Source organism: Camelina sativa, chromosome 13 (genome assembly GCF_030686135.1).
Source record: "Camelina sativa cultivar CO46 ecotype springtype chromosome 13, ASM3068613v1".
NCBI classification, from domain to species: domain Eukaryota; kingdom Viridiplantae; phylum Streptophyta; class Magnoliopsida; order Brassicales; family Brassicaceae; genus Camelina; species Camelina sativa.
Window position 1 is genome coordinate 23,425,313 of NC_141892.1, and position 20,678 is coordinate 23,445,990.

At 32.3% G+C, this 20,678-nt stretch overlaps 3 protein-coding genes and 1 pseudogene across 4 annotated transcripts; 2 read left to right on the forward strand and 2 right to left on the reverse strand.

The window, feature by feature from the left end:
* The first annotated feature begins 287 nt into the window (after positions 1–287).
* On the forward strand, positions 288–1,020 carry LOC147929895 (F-box/FBD/LRR-repeat protein At5g18770 pseudogene; annotated as a pseudogene).
* A 794-nt stretch (positions 1,021–1,814) lies between these two features.
* LOC104737280 (mitochondrial pyruvate carrier 3-like) lies at positions 1,815–5,684 on the reverse strand. The gene is made up of 4 exons (XM_087480776.1): positions 5,630–5,684; positions 5,076–5,171; positions 1,974–2,026; positions 1,815–1,889 (listed from the first exon to the last, which is right to left on the reverse strand). The coding sequence occupies exons 1-4, from the start codon at positions 5,682–5,684 to the stop codon at positions 1,815–1,817; spliced, it is 279 nt and encodes a 92-aa protein (XP_087336902.1).
* A 1,477-nt stretch (positions 5,685–7,161) lies between these two features.
* On the forward strand, positions 7,162–8,987 carry LOC104738429 (F-box/FBD/LRR-repeat protein At5g18770-like). The gene is made up of 4 exons (XM_087480777.1): positions 7,162–7,211; positions 7,354–8,131; positions 8,223–8,366; positions 8,473–8,987. The coding sequence occupies exons 1-4, from the start codon at positions 7,162–7,164 to the stop codon at positions 8,776–8,778; spliced, it is 1,278 nt and encodes a 425-aa protein (XP_087336903.1). The 3' UTR covers positions 8,779–8,987.
* Positions 8,688–10,523, reverse strand: LOC104737281 (mitochondrial pyruvate carrier 3). Of its 2 annotated transcripts, XM_010457415.3 has the most exons (5): positions 10,229–10,523; positions 9,441–9,539; positions 9,271–9,323; positions 9,110–9,183; positions 8,688–8,986 (listed from the first exon to the last, which is right to left on the reverse strand). In XM_010457415.3, the coding sequence occupies exons 1-5, from the start codon at positions 10,281–10,283 to the stop codon at positions 8,941–8,943; spliced, it is 327 nt and encodes a 108-aa protein (XP_010455717.1). In that variant the 5' UTR covers positions 10,284–10,523; the 3' UTR covers positions 8,688–8,940. The 2 variants fall into 2 exon arrangements, with proteins under 2 accessions (XP_010455717.1, XP_087337995.1); XM_087481869.1 differs by having other exon boundaries at positions 9,271–9,539; positions 10,229–10,412.
* Between the last annotated feature and the right edge of the window lie 10,155 nt (positions 10,524–20,678).

Consider the following 20,678-nt stretch of genomic DNA (forward strand, 5'->3'; position numbering starts at 1 on the left):
AAAGAAGGCAGATTGATTACTCGATATAACACCAAGAACTTAAGATAAGTTAAATGGATATTGATCTCATGAGCTTGTCGGATTTGAACAAATTGATAAGGACGTAATTAAGTTCTCTCTCTATTGATCTTTTCCTGTTTTTTACTTTCTCAATCTTTTATATACGTGAATTTGTAATAATTGTATCAGTTTTTTTTTTCTTTAACTAATTTCATGGTGAAATCCACAATTAGGTTACTTGAACTGGCACGTGGAGAGAAAGAAGTATGTGATAGCATAGGGTAATGATGGCTCCTTATATCAATCTTCTTAGCAATTTTACAGCCGTTAAAGTTATGACCATCTCACGGAAGACTCTTCAGGTACGTATATCAAAGTTGATGATATTAAACTCTTAACTTTTCCATTACTTCCAATGTTTTTATATAACTTTCAATGTTGTATGACTTCTTCTCTTTGGTCGCAGTTGGTCTATTTTTTCCGAGACGACATTAACCCACTACCCAAATTTCGTAGCTTGATCCGTCTGCGTGCTTCAATGTTCTTAGACACCTCTTTGGTATTATTGCCAATCGTTCTTGAGAGCTGCCCGAATCTTAAACACTTGACCTTGGTAATGACTTGCTTTAGTTTACACTTTACAAGTTCTTACCTAACAAAGGTTTTTTTTTCTGTCATCAGTTCATTTTTCTTGATTGGTGTTTGCAGGAATTAGTTAAAGATGATGATTCTAGAAGGGAAACCAAGCTTTCGACTGTGCTGTCTTTTTGTTTGGTATCGTCCCTTGAGTCTATTGAAATGGAAAGCCCAATAACGGAGGAAGAAACAGAAAAGAAACTGGTTAGATACTTTCTAAACAATGTGACATCACTCAAGAAGCTCGTTCTACGTTTGAATCTGTCTCAGGGAGAGAAACACGAGTCTGATGATCACTTTAGATCACTCTTTGACTCTCCAAGACGCTCTAGTGTGTGTAAATTCGAAGTTATTACTACAGTGGCTCAGACTGCAAATGTATGAATAAAACTTTGCCTGTCCAACTATAAAGCATACATTTTTGGAGATGGACCTAATTAGAAACTATGCTTTGGGTGCAAATGGTTGTGGGATAAAGCATTCCTCTAAATTTTACCATTTAGGTTGAGAAATGTGGAATAGTATTACAATCATAGTTGTCACACTAACCCTGAGATCTGAAGATTAGAAAATAAGTTTCTAATATATAATCGAAGACCAACTGACCAACTCCAATTAGTATGAGGTATATTGGGAAGGAGCCCAATAACAAATCTGTGCGGGCTTTGCCATCTCGGTCCAAAGTGGACAATATCATACTAATGGGAACTTGGTTTGGGCTTGGAAAGCTCAACAATTGGTATCAGAGCCTAGTTCGAAAAGTGGACCTAGGGGAGTGTGTGTGGGCTCGGTGTTCGGTGTGGGAGGATATCTAAAAAAAAATGACATGATTAAGGGTGCCTCAAGGATATATACTTCAGGAATAAAGGGGTACCAGAGCCTGGGTACCTGGGTTTCGCTGAAGGGGAGACCAAAATATCGTGGTACATAGTTTGAGGGGAGATTTGTTCGGATACAAACAATGTCCCACATCTGAAGATTAGAAAATAAGCTTCTAATATATAAACCAAGACCAACTTCAATTAGTATGAGACCTTTTGGGAAGGAACCCAATTATAAATTCATGTTCATTAAAAGAAAGAGAGTGTTCTTTTTCCATTGCCATTTGGCAATCAAAGCAAAAGCACTTCAACGCGTATCTCATGCAAATATAAAGAGTAATGTTCTCTAGCTAGATCTTACTTTATTTTACGAGTAAGTTGGTATATGCCTGTCGCCGCCATACCAAGACTAACACTAAAGAGATTCCAGTTCTGTAAACAAGAGTTACAAAAAATCAAAATAAACCAGTAAAACAAACTAGACAATGACTTCAACATGATTTTTAGTAAACATACCGGAGTGATTATAGAACTGTAATGTGACCAAATAAGTCCAGTGCCTGTGATCACTCATAACAATAGATAGCAAACAAAGAATTATAACATATACGAGACATACTATTGGTGTATGAGCGGACAGTCCATGTTAGTAGTTTATTATGAACTTTAATATTGTTGTAAACCCTACAACATAGTGTTATATAAATTCTTGTATTATTGATTAAGAAACACAACATAGTAATAAAGATTTTTCCCAAAATCTTTCTCTACTTTCTACATGGTATAAGTGCAGGCTATTCTTGTGAATCTAAATTAAAGCTTTCGCATTAATGTTCTTGTGATCCCAATGATCATGGGATGTGAAGACAACCAGACGTTGACGTAATCTAAGTATCGAAGATTACGTAATTTTTTTTTCTTATTTACTTGAGTATTATTTGATTTTCGTTATATTAAAAAAAAAGTATTGATTTCTATCTTCTTTTTAGTTTATGGTTTTGATGGGAGAATTTGTTTATGTGTCTCGTCGTTTGTGTCTTTGATGCAACAGTAGAGGGAAATAGTTTTGGGTTTTTTTTGCAATAATTGATGGGGATTTTTTTATTTAAACTATTGATGATGGTTTCGGTTTATAGGGTTTATGATTTACATGGGTTTGAGTTATGAATTTTTCTGAGTTTTTTTTATCTGGTAATAGTTTTACCATTACGGAGAGTTGTTTGGAACGCTCATGTTTTTAGGTCATTTTCCTTTTAGTCCGATTTGTGGACTATCTGAGATTATGACAATTATTTGTGGAGATTGCAGGTTTTGCATCCACGGGATGTTGTTATTCCCTTTTACCAAAGATCGGAGACGAGCTAATGTTCCACCTCAATTTTCAAGATTAAAGTTTATGCCCAGAGGATTTTGTTGACATAGTTTGTCCGTCCTTGACAAGTGTCCACGACATACGCGTTCCGTTTTATGATTTCAAAGTTTTGCATTTTGCATACCACGTTTGTCGTGTGGGGGAGCTAGTATTGGTGTATAAGCCGACAGTCCATGTTGGGCTTTGTTTATGTCGTTTATTATAAACCTTAATGTTTTTGTAAACCCTAAAACATAGTGTTATATAAACTCTTGTATTATTGATTAAGAAACACAACACAGTAATAAAGACTTTTCTCCAAAACTCTTTTCTAGTTTCTACACATATTGAGGAGATTTGTCAAGAGTATTATTAATACAACTAGGACTCAGACCCCCACGATGTCGCGGGGGAAGTATTTTAGAAAAAAAATTAAAATTTAAAATTATACATTATGAAATTATTTGAATGTAATAGAATCGTTTGAATACATAAACATTAAACATAAACTTTTATTAAAAACACAATCATCAAAATGACAAAAAAATATTATGTAGAATAGACGCAACTTTGCAAAACATATTGTTTAAATTATTATAAATATAAGATATTTTATGAAGAATTATGGTAAAGATGTACAATTAAAAAAATTATTATGACAAAATGATCCTAACTGAGAATATTGACTTAATGGTTGTAACGAGCAAATATAATTTCTTCTTAAATAATTATAATTAAAAATATATTTAAGAATGAGTGAAACTGTATCAACAAAATTTTAAATTGAAACACACAACTCTTAAAACAAAATAAAATTAATTTTAACGAAAATTTACGATAAATAGACGCAACTGTAAATTCTATATTAAGTTTTATTAAATTTCTATAATACTATAATCATTTCTAAAATTTTAGTTAGATTATAGAATACCATTTAATATTAGATATTAAAATTCTAATTAGTTAGATTCAACAGAAAACGAAAAATTTCTTTCAACGGACAATTATTTGTTAGATATTAATGAAGAGACAAATATATAGAGAGTTCAAAAGATATGAATAATTAAATAGACACACCTATTAGAAGTAAAAGTTGTGATAAAAAGATATGAATAAAATATAATGAAAAGACACAACTCCAATGAATAAATACAACTGTTTGAGTTTTTTTTTTAAACCATTTTTTTTACAAAAAGTACTACGAAAAGTCGCAACTGTTGTTCGCATTTATTCAGATTGTTATTCTTATTTTTAAATATGAAAATATTTTTTTTAACGAAAAGTTACGAGAAATAAATGTAACTGTAAATTATATATCAAGTTGTATTAAATTTCTCTATTGATATAATCATTGCTAAAATTTTAGTTATATTATAGAATAACGTTGAATATTAGATATTAATATTCAATTATTTAGATTCAACATAAAAAATGGAAAATTTGTTTCAACGAACTTGTTAGTTAGTGATGAAGAGACAAATATAAAGAGAGTTCAAAAGGCATGACTATATAAATAGACACACCTATTAGAACGAAAAGTTGTGATGAAAAAATATAAATAAAATATAGTGAAAAGACACAACTCTACAATGAGCATATATAATCATTTGAATTAAAAAAACAAAAAATAAACATATTCAACTGTTGTGTTTGCACTTGATTGTACCTACAAACTCATATAAACTGCTTTTAAATAGAAGACATCTTTATTACCATATTCAAAGTCAAATCCAAAAGCTCACTATATAATCCATCTAACTCTTGGAAAACAAATCTAGGTATTTTCATAAATTTTTTATATATAAAATTAACTAAAAGTTGTAAATTACTAAAAATCTTTTGTTAAATCACGAATTTGAGGAATTTCTTTACTTAAAAAAAAGAATGCTAGAGAATAATTTGGAGAGCTGTAAAAACCGTTGAGATTGAAATTTTATATTATTTAGTGTCATGGCAAAAACATGAAAACAGTTCAAACATAGAAATATATATAGACTTCAAAAGATACGAATATTCGAATAGACACAACTCTACAATGAACAATTACAACTTTACAAAAAAAACCGTTACAATGAACAATTGCAGCTTTTTGTAAAACACACAATTTAAATTTTTTACATATTTTTAAAAAATTATCCAAAAGGTAAGATTGAAAAAACACAACTTTTGGTTGACATTTATTCGTATTGCTATTATATATCCAAAATGTACGATTGAAAAAACACAACTTTTGGTTGGCATTTATTCGGATTGCTATTATATATAGATTTGTTGAGAGTATGAGAGTGTCTCTAGAGGTTTCTGAAACTCTGCAATGTTGGCAATGCTTATACCCCATTTGAACGTCGGCGCCCAAAAATGAACTGACAATAAATACGAAATGACTTTACAGTTCAGGTTATGTAGGAAACTTGCTCAAGCTACCAAAAATGCACTTATTTTGACTAAATTTTGATTTTGAATCCACTGGTAAAAAAACTGAGCAATTTAACCAAACCGGTCTAAACCAAACCAGCCAAACCAAAACCGATCTGAACCGAATACGAATCTATGCATAAAACTGATGAACACATTCGGTTAAGGTTATATTCAATCAAAACTCCTACAGAGTCAAAGTTGGTAGCAGCCAGCATATTGTTGTATCTATACATCCTCAGATTGAATTGATGCAAATAGATAATCATGGCATAGACATGTTACAAGTGAAAATCAAAATGAGCAACAAAAGATGAAATTGTCTACAAATATAGATAAGCTCTAATGCTCGATAGTCAAAAATTTCGATGATCATAAAGTCTCAGAGAGCTTGAAGTTGACTCACTTGTTTTAGGTCCAGCATGATGATTCCATAGAGCTTGAAGCTTCGAAGTTGCCATTGGATCTTTTCTCTGTAATAACAAGTTTGCTCTATTCTCTATGTAATATTATTGCCAGTCGTCAAACATGAAATATTCTCTGAAAATTTATAATACCAGATAGTCTTAATTTGTGTATGCAATTTTAAAATTCAGTATAACATTGAATCGTACTTAATAGTAAGGTGTTCAGTATATTGTTAGCAATGCTTATACCCCATTTAAACGTTGGAGCCTAGAAATGAACTGATTAAGAGTTTAAGACCAATAACAACAACAACAACAAACGAATCCATTAGAGAATTTGACGTGATAGATTGCTATAACATCAAAAGAATCATACATTTTTCCAATAGTAACGCATCAGTTCAGTCTTAGAAATTATCATATATGTAGATTGCTTAAGAAATTTAAATTCGGTTATCAAGTCTCAGTTAACTAACCCATATAAAAGATAATAAGAGTAAAATAATTAATCATGAAACAATGTGTGAACTGAAACTGAGTTGAGTCTCACTTGTCTCAGGTCCTGCCAGGTGATTCCATAGAGCTTGAAGCTTCGATGTCGCCATCAACTTTTTTTCGTCTTCTTCTTCTTGGAGTTTCTCTGTTCTATCTTAAAATCTATTGGTCCATTAATGTCATTGTCAGTGAACTGGAGTGTCAAAATGGGTAACCTGACTCATGCCTATGTGGCTTCGAGACTTTTGTGGGCGGGTTCAACCCGACCCATTTATTATAATGGGTTGAATTTATATACCCAAACCCAATAATAAAAACCCAATGGCTAAATGGGTTATATGAGTTACCCATATATAAATAAAATAAAATAAAATAATTAATATTAAATTCATAACATATTATAGAAAATAGAATTATAAAACCAACCAAAGTTTTCAAGCTTAAGAAAATAATATCAGATATTAAAATAGAAAAAGCATCATAAAATCCTTAAGCCAAAAATCCATTAAACCAAAATAACAAGTCATTATATTAGATATATATCATTTTTGTTTTTTTCGATTAACTCATGGGTAACTAATAACCCTAATTGGATTACCCCGTTAAATCCACAAACCCATTGGACGAACCCATCAATACCCATTTACTTATATAAGTATAAAAACTTAACACATACCCGTTAAAATAATAGACAAACAGGGTAAACCCATGGGTTTCTACCCATTTTGACACCCTAAGTGAACATAGATATCAACAAAAAAAAACTCAACAAAACAGTGTCGTTTCAGCGGTGTAATTAAGCCAATATAACCTTCTAGATGTTACAACAATGATCAAGCCTCAAAGTTTGAATTGGGCCTATTCTTAGTGGACCTTTAGCATATTATATCTTCTGTAACGAAAACTATAGGGTTGTTGTTCTTGATACATCATCATAGCGAAAACCTAATAACTTGTGTCGCACTCTTTACAACTTAACCCTAAAGGGAGGCAGATTGATTACTCGATATAACACGAAGAACTTGAGATAAGTTAAATGGATAATGATCTCATGAGATTGCCGGATTTGAAAAAATCCATAAGGACGTAATTAAGTTCTCTCTCTATTGATCTTTTCCAGTTTTAAACTTTCTCAATCCAGTTTTAAAATCCATAAGGACGTAGTTAAGTTCTCTCTATATTCATGAATTTTAATAATTGTATCAGTTTTTTTATTAAATAATTTCAGGGTGAAATCCAGATTTAGGTTACTTCAACTTCAAGAGGCACGTGGAGAGAGAGTAGTATGTGATAGCAGAGGGGAAGATAGGATAAGCTTATTACCTGAACCCTTGTTATGTCATATACTTAGCTTTCTTACGACTGAGGAAGCTGTTTGGACAAGTGTTTTGTCCTCTAGGTGGAGAAATCCCTGGAAATGGGTTCCGGTTTTAGACGTAGACAGCTTTGATTTCCCAAATGACGAAGCATGTGTGGATTTCATCAACAAGTTTCTGAGTTTCCAGAGCGAATTCTACTTGCGTGAATTCAAGCTACTCACTGAAGGTGAAGTCTCTATTTACGAGCCCTGTCTCGTTAGAGTGCTGAAGCGCAAGATCCAACATTTCCAAGTTGATAATCACTTCGGACTTCAGAGCATCAAGATTCCCTTAAACCAATCTGTTTGTAAGAATTTGGTATGCTTAAAGCTCTATTTTACAAGGCTGACTGAGTTTGAGTCCCTTTCCTTACCCTGTCTCAAGATCATGTACTTGAAACGTGTTAAATTGCCTAGGGATGTAGTTGTTGAGATTGATACTCCGAGGTTTGAGTATCTGACTCTCATAGATTACAGCTTCAAAAGATTCTTCAAGATTATCAGTATGAGTGATTCTGTCAAGGTTGATATTGGTGTCTACTTTGAGGTAATGATGGCTCATAAATTATCGCAAAGAAATGTTATCTATACTCTTCTTAGCAATTTTACAGCCGTTAAAGTTATGACCATCTCACGGGAGACTCTTCAGGTACGTATATCAAAGTTGATGATAATAAACTCTTAAGCGTTCCCATTATCAATGCTTCGAATGTTGTATGACTTTTTCTCTTTGGTCACAGTTGATCTATTGTTTCCAGCACATCAACCCATTACCCAAATTTCGTGACTTGACCCGTCTGCGTTCTTCAATGTTCGTACACGCCTCTTTGGTAGTATTGCCAATCGTTCTGGAGAGCTGCCCGAATCTGAAACACTTGAACTTGGTAATGACATGCTTAAGTTTACACTTTACAAGTTCTTACTTAAGGAATGTGTTATTTTATTTTATTTTTTTTTCATCTGCTCATTTTTCTTGATTGGTGTTTGCAGGAATTAGTTGAAGATGATTATAGCTTGGAAACCAAGCTTTCGACTGTGCTGTCTTTTTGTTTGGTATCGTCCCTTGAGTCTGTTGAAATGGAAATCCCGATCACGGAGAAAGAAACAGAGAAGAAACTGGTTAGATACTTTCTAGACAACGCGACATCACTCAAGAAGCTCGTTCTACGTTTGTATCTGTCTCAGGGAGAGAAACACGAGTCTGATGATCACTTTAAATCACTCTTTGACTCTCCAAGACGCTCTAGTGTGTGTAAATTCGAAGTTATTACAGTGGTTCAGACTGCGAAAGTATGAATAAAACTTTTCCGGTCCAACTATAAGTTAGAGATGGACCTTATTGTTACCATTTAGGTTGAAAGGTGTGGAAAAGTAATACTATCATAGTAGTCACACTAACATTTCAATTTCTAACTGCAATAAACAATCTATAACCCCAAACAGATTTGGGTGTCTTCATCATTCTTTTGCAACAATAGGATCTGCTTCAGATGCATAATCATGCCTGCAAACAATACATATATCAATGTCAAAACAGAGACAAAACATCAATAGCGAAGTTTGAAACAAAAGCACTTCAACGCGTATCTCATGCAAATGTAAAAGAGTAATGTTCTGTAGATCTTACTTTATTTTACGAGTAAGTTGGTATATGCCTGTTGCCGCCATACCAAGACTAACACTAAAGAGATTCCAATTTTTCTGTAAACAAAAGTTACAACAAAATCATAATAATAAACCAGTAATCCCAGTAGCCAATGACATGAACATGAGCTGCAGTAAACGTACCGGAGTGATTGCAGTACTGTAACGTGACCAAATAAGTCCAGTGCCTGTGATCACTGATAACAATAGATAGCAAACAAAAATACTGTAAGAAGACTGAGGCATGGCGACACAATGAAAACGATATAAAGCATTTATTATATTAGGAGATTTGTCAAGAGTATTGTTAATACCAATTTGTTGAGGGTATGAAAGTGTCTCTGGAGGTTTCTGAAAGTCTGCAATGTTAGCAATGCTTATACCCCATTTGAACGTGGGCGCCCAAAAATGAACTGACAATATAGTACAAAATGACTTTTGTAATTTAGGTTATGTAGGAAACTTGCTTAAGCTACCAAAAAAATGCATAGTTTGATTAAATTTTGTATCAACTGGTAAAAACAACAGAGCAATTTTAACCAGACCGGTCTAAACCGAAGTAACTAAGCCAAAAACCGATCTGAACCGAATAAGAAGTATCTATGCATAAACCATTCGGTTAAGCTTATATTCAATCAAAATTCCTACAGATCGATTTGATTAGTTTGATTAAAAATGCACTTAGTTTGATTAAATTTTGAATCAACTGGTAAAAAAACAGAGCAATTTTAACCAGACCGGTCTAAACCGAAGTAACTAAACCAAAAATCTATCTGAACCGAATAAGAATCTATGCATAAACACATTCGGCTGAGCTTTTATTCAATCAAAATTCCTACAGAGTCAAAGTTGGTAGCAGCATATCATTGTATCATCAATACATCCTCAGATTCAAAAGTTTGAATTTTATGCAAATAGATAATCATGGTGGCATAGACTGGTTACAAGACAAAACTGAATCAAAACAGAAACTGAAATCGAATTGAGCAACAAAATTGAAGATGAAATTTTCTACAATTATATTATAGATTTGTTCAATAGTCAAAAATTTCGATGATCATAAAGTCTCAAAGAGCCAAAAACTAATTAAAAGTTGACTCACTCGTTTTAGGTCCAGCTGGATGATTCCATAGAGCTTGAAGCTTCGAAGTTGCCATCGGATTTTTTCTCTGTAATAATAAGTTTGCTCAAGTTTCTCTGAAGAAATATTCTCTATATATGTAACATTGCGAGTCAAACAAATGAACATTAAAAAAAAGATGTGATTCGTTCTTATTTTAATCGTGTGGTTGGCTGCTATTGAGTACGACTTCGTGTTTAATACTATTTGAGTATTTGTTGATAATCGTCCCTACAAAATAAATGGAGACGTGTATTAGGAAACTTTTACTTCTCTCAAGTCTAAAAACCTTGATATTATTCATCTATAATATTATAACAAATCACCCATAAATACAAAATATACTTATATAAACCCTATGTATTACTTGATTATCACTTAAAAGAGAAGATAAGCAAATTGATTGTCATATCTTATTATGAGAAGATAAGCAAATTGATTGTCATATCTTATTATATAAAGCTTGATGACAAAATTACTAATTAACAAGATTGTGACATATGTCAATTGTATTATTTAGATGTTGATACATGTCAATTTTAAATTAATTAAAATAATAAAAAAATAAAAATTTAAAAATTCAAAATTTGCCATAAAAAGGTTTTATATAAACGTAAAATAGAGAAAAGAAAACCTAATTTTATTTAAAATATTTAAACAGTTTTAAAATTTAGAAAAAATTATTATAAGGAAATTATATATATATATATATATATCATAAAATTCGAAATTATAATATTGTTTACTTATTTTAATTTTAAGTTGCTAATTTTACAAGAAAAAATATCAAAAAATTATACAATTAATTACTATTTCTAAAAAAATGTAAATACTCACCTTTACACAATGAAAAATATTGTTGAAAAAAACATTAAAAAAAATAGATTGTCTCACATTTTTTTCACCAATCAAATAATTTATTCAAAAAAACTGCTATAGTAATAATAAGATAGGAGTATTTAAGATTAACATATGCGTTTTTGTAACTACATAAGTGTTAAAGTAAAGAGACATATAATATATTCTTTAATGTGTTCATAAAGACAATTTGTTGGTAGTATTAAAGACTAAAGAGTGTATTTTAACAGTAAAATATATTTGTGTATACAAACACACTTTTAGTGGTGATGTAAATAGTAGATTTGTAAATAGATATACATTAGTGTATTATAGCAAAAAAAACAACTATTTTTTATAATTAAAAGTTTATCTCTTTACTTTTATATATTGTTTTTACTTACGAAAGAACTAAATATATTTCATAAAGACAATTTGTTGGTAGTAGTAAAGACTAAAGAGTATATTTTAACAGTAAAATATATTTGTGTGTACAAATACACTTTTAGTGGTGATGTAGATAGTAGATTTGTAAATGGATATACATTTGTATTATAGCAAAAAAAAAACAACTATTTTCTATAATTAAAAGTTTATCTCTTTACTTTTATATAAGATTTTTACTTACGAAAGAATTAAATATATTTCAAAAAGACAATTTGTTGGTAGTAATAAAGACTAAAGAGTATATTCTAACAGTAAAATATATTTGTGTGTACAAATACACTTTTAGTGGTGATGTACATAGTAGATTTGTAAATGAATATACATTAGTGTATTATAGCAAAAAAAAATAACTATTTTCTATAATTAAAAATTTATCTCTTTACTTTTATATATTGTTTTTACTTACGAAAGAACTATATATATATTTTTTGTTAAATTTAATTTTATTTTAATAACTTTGAACTCATCTACATCTATTTTCTTGGGAAAATCGGTAATTTCATACTCCAGCTAAGGGGGTATATTCAATTCCTACGTGATGTTTAAACCTGTGTAAATCCATACATTAAGTTAAATAAAATTTAAATTCACAACCCCAACTCTTCAAACTGTGCTAATACATACCTAAGTCATAACGGTGTTAAGAAATTGTTAACGACATCTGACGTGGACGCCACATATGAAACGACGTCGTTTAGAAAAACCAAAAAAAAACTTCTTTTGGTCAAAAGGACGTCGTTTCCTTCCTTCTTCTTCTTTGTTCTTCTTCTTCCTTTTTCGCTCGCTCGCTCCAAAAGCTCCTCCTCTGTTGCTTCAATTCCGATTAAAACCCCAAAGAAACGTCAAATCCGAGAAAAAGATTAGTGACAGTATGAACTTAGGGGTTTTATTTACCATTGCAAATCCAAGATGAGGAGCCATCGGTGATGGAGATATCAAAACAAGAGTGATGCCAAGAGCCTTTGATGAAAATTGGATCAGCGCCGGAGATTTCAAGGCGGAGAAGACAGCGCCGCTTCAGAGTTCAAAGTCGCCAACGACGATTTTGGGAGTCAACTCCAACGATTTTGATCTTAGGAAAAATTTAATAATTTCTCATTCACGCATAAAATTGGATTTGCAAAATTGAAACAAGAATCACATCCCAAAGATTACAACCTATTCTAAATTCTAACAACAACCCTAGCGCACTCTGTGTTCTCCATCCTCCTCTTCTGCAGCCGGTTCAATCGCAGAAACCCAAATTCCTTGGGTACGGACTCAACAAAATCCCACCTCAATCAAAAACACGAAAATGTAGATCCGAATACAGAAACGAAGGAGAGAGCTGGGTTAAATTCTCGAGAAGGAAATTCTCAGGTTTCTGATAAAATAGAAGAAACAAGAGTCGAGACTTGAACAAACGCGAGTCGGGAAAGAGAAAGAAGAAGAAGGAAGGAAACAACGTCGTTTTGACCAAAAAAAGTTTTGTTTTTTTTTTCAAAACGACGTCGTTTCATATCACCGTCATTATTTCCACGTCAGAAGCCGTTAACGGTTTCTTAACACCATTAGAACTTATGTATGTATTAGCACAGTTTGAAGAGTTGGAGTTGTGAATTTTAATTTTATTTAACTTAATGTATGGATTCACACAGGTTTAAGCATCATGTAGGAATTGAACATACCCCCTTAGCTGAGGTATGAAATTACCGATTTTCCTATTTCTTGAACTAAAAGTGTATCTATTTACTGTTTTTTTTCAATCAAACAATTAAAAGGAAATTTCTCGGTTAGCTGCCCAAACCGGAGGGAAATGATTTACAAAAGAGACTTCAGAGATAAGAGAACACGAAGCACATACAAGACAATCCGCCTTAGTATTTGACGCATGCGGGATCCAAGAGATGGAGAACAGTGGTAAAGACTCAAGCGAGTTAAACTCATCGAGCAGGTTGGAGAAGGACTGCCAATCAGTCTCAAAACGTTGACAAGCAATCCCTTCAACACATATCCGTTCAATGGCCCACAACAACATTTTTAACTCTGAATGCAGGGGGAGGGGCTCTGTTTTAGACACTTGGCCCCCAACAACAAGGTTCGCCCCTCACCAACGCAACACCACCTGCCCAATCATGAATGCACATTGGTTGCTTTTCAAGAACCATCAATCTGACAACGAGGTGAAGAAACCTGGACATTTGAATACAAAGATGGAGCTGACATGACTGCCGTAAAAGAGAACGCCTATTCCCAGGCTAAATTATCGCCCAAATTCTAAGTAATTATATCATTCGCCTCTATCTCTTAACCTTGATTTTTTTTTATGGCCTTCCAGATTGCCCATAAAATCCATGGTAATTGAATGGTAATTGAAGAAGTTGATCAGGACCACCCGGTTGAGAGGCATCCCTCCAGATAGCAAAATCCAAATTCGAATACACTCACTCATATGGTAAACCCTCTGACAAGACCGAAGTCAAAGATAAATCTCAAAGTTCACACGAACGAGGACATTCAAAATAAAAACGTGATTAATAGTTTCAACCGTAGAGTCGCATCTTTTACATCAAATATCATATTGGACACCTCGGTGTATCTATTTACTTCCTAAACAAATTTATTTTATATTCTTTGATAAATTTAATTTTATTTTAAAAAATATAAACCCGCACATCGGGCGAGTCCTAATCTAGTTTAAAGTAAAGATTAAATATCCAAGTGATCTCGTTTCCTAAACTGAAATTAGTAAAAGTAGACACATAAAACTCATTTACGACATAAGTCATATTTTCCAAAAATTAAAAACTAAAAATGTTAGGTTCAATTAGATTAAGACCCATGCTAGAACTATTATGTTTGGACGAACCTATTCCTAACATAATAGGTTTCCATTATACTAACAATACTATATTAAGATCCGTGATAGAGCACCGGCTGAAATTCATTTTATTTATATTGTAATTTTTTTATAAAATATAATTTATGTGATTGTTTTTAAAAGTTTTTTTGGATAAAATATTATGCAATAATATCATATGGTAAATATGATGACTTGAAAACACACTTATTTTGTAAGTTTTATATTGTTAATGATTCTAGATAAGTACCCGTGCTATAACACTAGTTAAATTTTATTTTATACAAAATTTTGTATATTTTCTATTTATTTTAATATGTTGTATTAGTTTATGTACCGTGAAGTTATTTCAACAATGTATATTCTACCTCATGACTTTAACGTCATTATAAGACATAATTTTGTGAACTTGGTTTTTAAAAAGTGAGTTATTATATTATGAGTAATTTAATATATTGTTATACTTTTTTGTTTTAATATACTTGGTTTTTTGAAATTCTTTCATATTATAATGACGTATTATAGTGACATATTATTGACATTGCTATAACAAAGCAATTTAGAGTGTTTATAGTTTCTAACTTTAATATCAAGTTTCAAAATATTTCAAAATAAATTATTTAAATTTTATTATATTATATAAAATTATAAAATTCAACAAAAAGTATGAAATTGAATTTAAATATTCAAATTTTGACCCGTTACTCAATAAAAATTTTAATTCAATATATCTTATTTTTAAAGAATAATATTAATAAAAACTGAATAGTTTATAGATTGAATCATTTATATTTGTTTTTAAAAATTCAACTTATTGTATATCCGAAAATAAAACTATTTTTTAATTATAATAAATAAGATGATAATTTATTTGTTTCACAAAATAGTCTCATATATAAAAATGAGAGGTGAAGTATAATAATAATTAACAAATTAATATGTTAAGTTAGATATCAAAGGATTTTATTTGATGAATAATTTAATAAAGGAAATTTGATGTGTCGGTATTTTATAGGTTTTAACCATAGTTTTTAGGTTTGTTTTGAGTCTTTTATTGAGTCAAAGTGAGCTTTTAGAGTCTTTTTAGTATTTTATGAGTTTGTATAGGTTCTAGGTTGCTTTTGAAGGAAACTGAGTGTTTTGAGGATGAAAACAAGCATCTAGAGCCATTTTGGTGAAGACTGATCGGCTGATCCATATTTTAGATCGACCGATCCCGAACCCAAAGCAACTTTTCCTTTTTCGTTTTAAACCGACTTTTAGGGTTTTATTTTAGTATTTAAGCAAGAGGCACGACGTCTAGAGAAAAAACTTTTATTCTACGCAGCTTTTGAGTATTTGTAAACTTTGAGAGAAGATCTCTAATCCTTCTTGACACCTTGGAGAAGATTTTTTGAACCCTCTTTATTTCTTTTGCAATTCAATTATGTCTTCTTCATCTTTGATTTGCTGTTTCTGTTTCTCCATGTCTGAGTAGTTTCTCTATTGGGTTTTGGGTTTCAAAGGGGTTTATGATTATCTAACGATGGTGTTTTAGATTAGGGATTGAATTATTTGTTTTTCATCTATTGTTGTTCTTAAAGCCTAAACTAGATTAGCTACCTAGTTTATGATCATAGGTTAAATTCATCGGGGCACCGAAAGTGTTGTTGAGTTGCTAGAAAAGAACATAGGTGAGCAAGGTGGACCTTAGCCAATGGAAGTTGAAGTTGAGGCATCTTGTGAACAGATCAAACCTAAACTTTTATTGCTTGCTTGGTTTGCTAGATCCAAACGACGGTTTAGGGTTTAGTGAATACATTGCATAGATAGTTAACGTTGCAGAAGTAGGTTAGCTTTACAACCGTGATTTGAGTTCTAGAACGGTGCTTAACGCATCCCTATCTATTCACCTTAGTCCGAGATTATATTCCCTGCATCCAATATTTCCTTTTTGATTTAAAACAACTTATTTACTTTACGTTTTTAATTATTACTTGTTTCACAAACTTCCTTTTTATGTCTTAGCTATATTCGATCTTCATAGTTTCATAGTGCAATTATTTGGTCCATGTGGATTCGATCCTGAAGTGTTACGACGATACCACTAGATCGTGGTTGAGTGCACATTAGGTTTTAATTGACCTGTTGATCAATTTGGCGCCGTTGCCGGGGACTAAAACGATTGCCTTTGAGATTTTAGAATTGAGTATATTCTAAGATTTCTTTTTTTTTACTAATTATTTTTATTTTCTCTTTTTTGTAGAGTAAAAAAAATGAAAAAAAAAATGAAAAATGTTTTAGGGGCCATGGATTATGATGACTGGCCACAGGAGGAGGAGACCACAGTTGATGAAGACATTCTAGATGAGCTTTATGTGGAGCCACCGTTTGATAAGAGTGTTCTTACACCGGATCAAAAAGTTAGGTTGGATGAGCTTTCCATGGAACATCCAACAACAACAAGGAGGAACTTAGCAGTAATGATCAGGTTGAATCTCATCTCACATCGAGAAGTACTTGAAGGGAGGGAGCCCACTTTCACAGAGATTAAGGAAGCTCATGCTTGCAGAAAGGTAATATATTGGGTACTACCTAGCCAAATAGAAGGTACATGCGTTTCCACCCTTGAAATTCATGATTTTGAGGATATTCACATGCCATGCATTGAAGATGTGACTTCTAGTTTGGATACTCCATTGCTCATTGATGAATGCTATGATTTGATATGTGAGTCTCAACGTCTAGACATTATAAGAGCAGAAAAACTTGCTAGGGATTATCATGAAATATGTTTTGATATTGAATATCATTGTGCTTTGAATGTTCATGATCTCGAGTTTGAGTTTTTAATGCCTGATATATCTAGCTCTCTTCTTGAAGTATCCTACCTAGGGTGTGTTCTTGATATTGATACAATTTTGCATAAAACAAAGGACCCTGAGGTTGATTATATGAATGAGGATATTGTGTTTTATGAAACTAATGGTGATGAAGTTGATTATTTTGTGAAAACCTCGTTTGAACCTATGATTGACTTTATTTTCCCATTAAATGCATTTGATCCTCATGAGCATCCAACCATCAAGCAATATTTCAAAGTATATGTTACATTTGTAGTAAACTTCCTTGATGTGGATTTTATAGTTTTTCCATGGATAATTGTGTGTTACTTGACACATATTGTTTATTGCAATGACAAGAGAAGGACTAAAGGTCCATTGGCTTAGCCTTTTGATACTCATGATTAACATTTTGTGTTGAGCGGTCAAGCTATAGACCTTAAACAAGCGCTTATGGGAGGCAACCCATGGGTTTTGTGCTGGCTTACCCTTTATTTTTTTTAATTTGTCTTAGGATTTTGGTTTTGTTTTTACGATTTAGTACTGTGAAATCACGTCTGGTGTTAAGTATTTATAGGAACAGGTTCCAAACGCAGAAGATGCGAAATTTTTTTGTTCCAGGAGTTTCGGATCGATCAATCCTCGTTACAGATCGGTCGATCCCGGTGTTCACTGCGCGCATCTACAGTTCAATAATGTTGCAGATCGGCCGATCCCATCCCGAGACCAATCGATTCCCACCCTTGCCAACACCACTCCAACACCAGATGCGAGATCACCGGTTTTTGTTTCTTTTCATTTCTTTTTCATTTTCATTTTTTTTCTTATTTGCTTTGTGGGATTCATTCTTTTCTTGGCTTTGCTTTCACATCGGGACGGTGTGAAGTAAGTCCGGGGGAGGGATGTCTCCAAGTTACTGATGTCGTTTTCTTTGGTTGTTTTCTCTGGATTTTTCTTTTCTAGGAGTCTTGTTATCGAGTCAAAAATATAAGTTGGGAAACTATGATCATTTCTAGGAGTATTTGCTTTGAACTAACACTCTTATGATTGCTTTAGTACTTTTGATTTTTGAATGAAACTTGGAACGAACATGAGCAGAATCAACACGCCCCAAAAGACCCTCACTGACGAGAACTAGAAGTTGATCATGCGTTGTCTCTAGCTTTGAAATGACTTAACCGGATTTAACTTCTTGCCTTGGGACTTGTATACATTGAACAAGACTCCTCCCTTAAGCAATACAATACATGCATCTGCTCACAAAGTATGCTTCCCCTCTCTCTTCCCTTCAATACTCAATAAAAAAAACAGAAAAAGAGAGAAAAGAAAAGAAGAAGAGGATATAGGTAATAAAGAAGTGAACCGAGGGTTGTGCGTAGACCTGTGCATCCTTCAAAATTCATGGAAACCTGTCCAAAAGAAAAGAGAAAGGGATCGATAAAAAAAATACAATGATACCCTAGAAAATTAGGGAGAAATCGATCCTTTAGAAGTGAGAAAAGAGAGAGGAAAGGAAGCATATGTAGGAAGTCTTGGGCATTAAAACGATGAAGGAGTCAATAAGTTCAGTGATCGATATTCCCTCGACAAGACCACACATTTTCACTAATCTGATTTAGAGAGACAACAATGGGGATGCTGAAGGTTCTTTGAGGTTGTGGAGTTCAGAGTAGGGAGTGTTGATCCTAATCATGGGTAGAGTACATAAAGTAGTTATTAATTTGATTTAATGAAGAGTGCAAAGAAGAGGTTCCCAAGAATATGTGAGTTTCCACTTTCAAACCTTTTCTCTGTTCCTGAGTTTTTAACTGTTCTTGCTTGAGGAAAAGCAAAAATTCAAGTCCGGGGGAATTGATGTGTCGGTATTTTATAGGTTTTAACCATGGTTTTTAGGTTTGTTTTGTGTCTTTTATTGAGTCAAAGTGTGCTTTTAGAGTCTTTTTAATCTTTTATGAGTTTGTACAGGTTCTAGGTTGCTTTTGAAGGAAACTGAGTGTTTTGGAGATGAAAACAAGCATCTGGAGCCATTTTGGTGAAGACTGATCGGACTAGCAAGCAGATGGAGAGAAGTCATAGGAAAAGCATCCTGGATCGGCTTATCCATATTTTGGATCGACCGATCCCGAACCCGAAGCAACTTTTCCTTTTTCGTTTTAAACCGACTTTTAGGGTTTTATTTTAGTATTTAAGCAAGAGGCACGACCTCTAGAGAAAAAACTTTTATTCTACGCAGCTTTTGAGTATTTGTAAACTTTGGGAGAAGATCTCTAATCCTTCTTGACACCTTGGAGAAGATTTTTTGAACCCTCTTTATTTCTTTTGCAATTCAATTATGTCTTCTTCATCTTTGATTTGCTGTTTCTCTTTCTCCATGTCTGAGTAGTTTCTCTATTCGGTTTTGGGTTTCAAAGGGGTTTATGATTCTCTAACGATGGTGTTTTAGATTAGGGATTGAATTATTTGTTTTTCATCTATTGTTGTTCTTAAAGCCTAAACTAGATTAGCTACCTAGTTTATGATCATAGGTTAAACTCATCGGGGCACTGAAAGTGTTATTGAGTTGCTAGAAAAGAAAATAGGTGAGCAAGGTGGACCTTAGCCAACGAAAGTTGAAGTTGAGGCACCTTGTGAACAGATCAAACCTAAACTTTTATTGCTTGCTTGGTTTGCTAGATCCAAACGACGGTTTAGGGTTTAGTGAATACATTGCATAGATAATTAACGATGCGGAAGTAGGTTAGCTTTACAACCATGATTTGAGTTCTAGAACGGTGTTTAACGCATCCCTATCTATTCACCTTAGTCCGAGATTATATTCCCCATAGATTCCCTGCACCCAATATTTCTTTTTTGAGTTAAAACAACTTATTTACTTTCTGTTTTTAATTATTACTTGTTTCACAAACTTCCTTTTTTCTGTCTTAGCTATATTCGATCTTCATAGTTTCACAGTGCAATTATTTGGTCCTTGTGGATTCGATCCTGAAGTGTTACGACGATACCACTAGATCGTGGTTGAGTGCCCATTAGGTTTTATTTGACCTGTTGATCAAAATTAATATGGTAAGTTAGATGATATCAAATGATTCTTTAGAATATTCTCTTTAAGATTTTTGGAAACAATAAATCGAGACTATACAAATAATATAAAACTTAATATATAACCTATTTATAACCAACTTATTAAAATTATATAGTCTACAAAACAATGTTGTGTACTTCTGTTTTATTATATAAGGGACTTGATTAAAACCCGTGCTCTCTAGCACGGGTTGAAATTTTATTTATCTAATAATTTTATAATAAAATATAATTTATATGATTATTTTAAAAGTTTTTTTGGATAAAACATTATACAATAAAATCATATGTTAAATATAATGGCTTGAAAAAAAAAATATTTTGTAAGTTTTATATTGTTAATTTTTTAATTTTATGTATGAGAAATGATTATGTTTGTTTTTATTTTAATTTTTGAACATGTTTG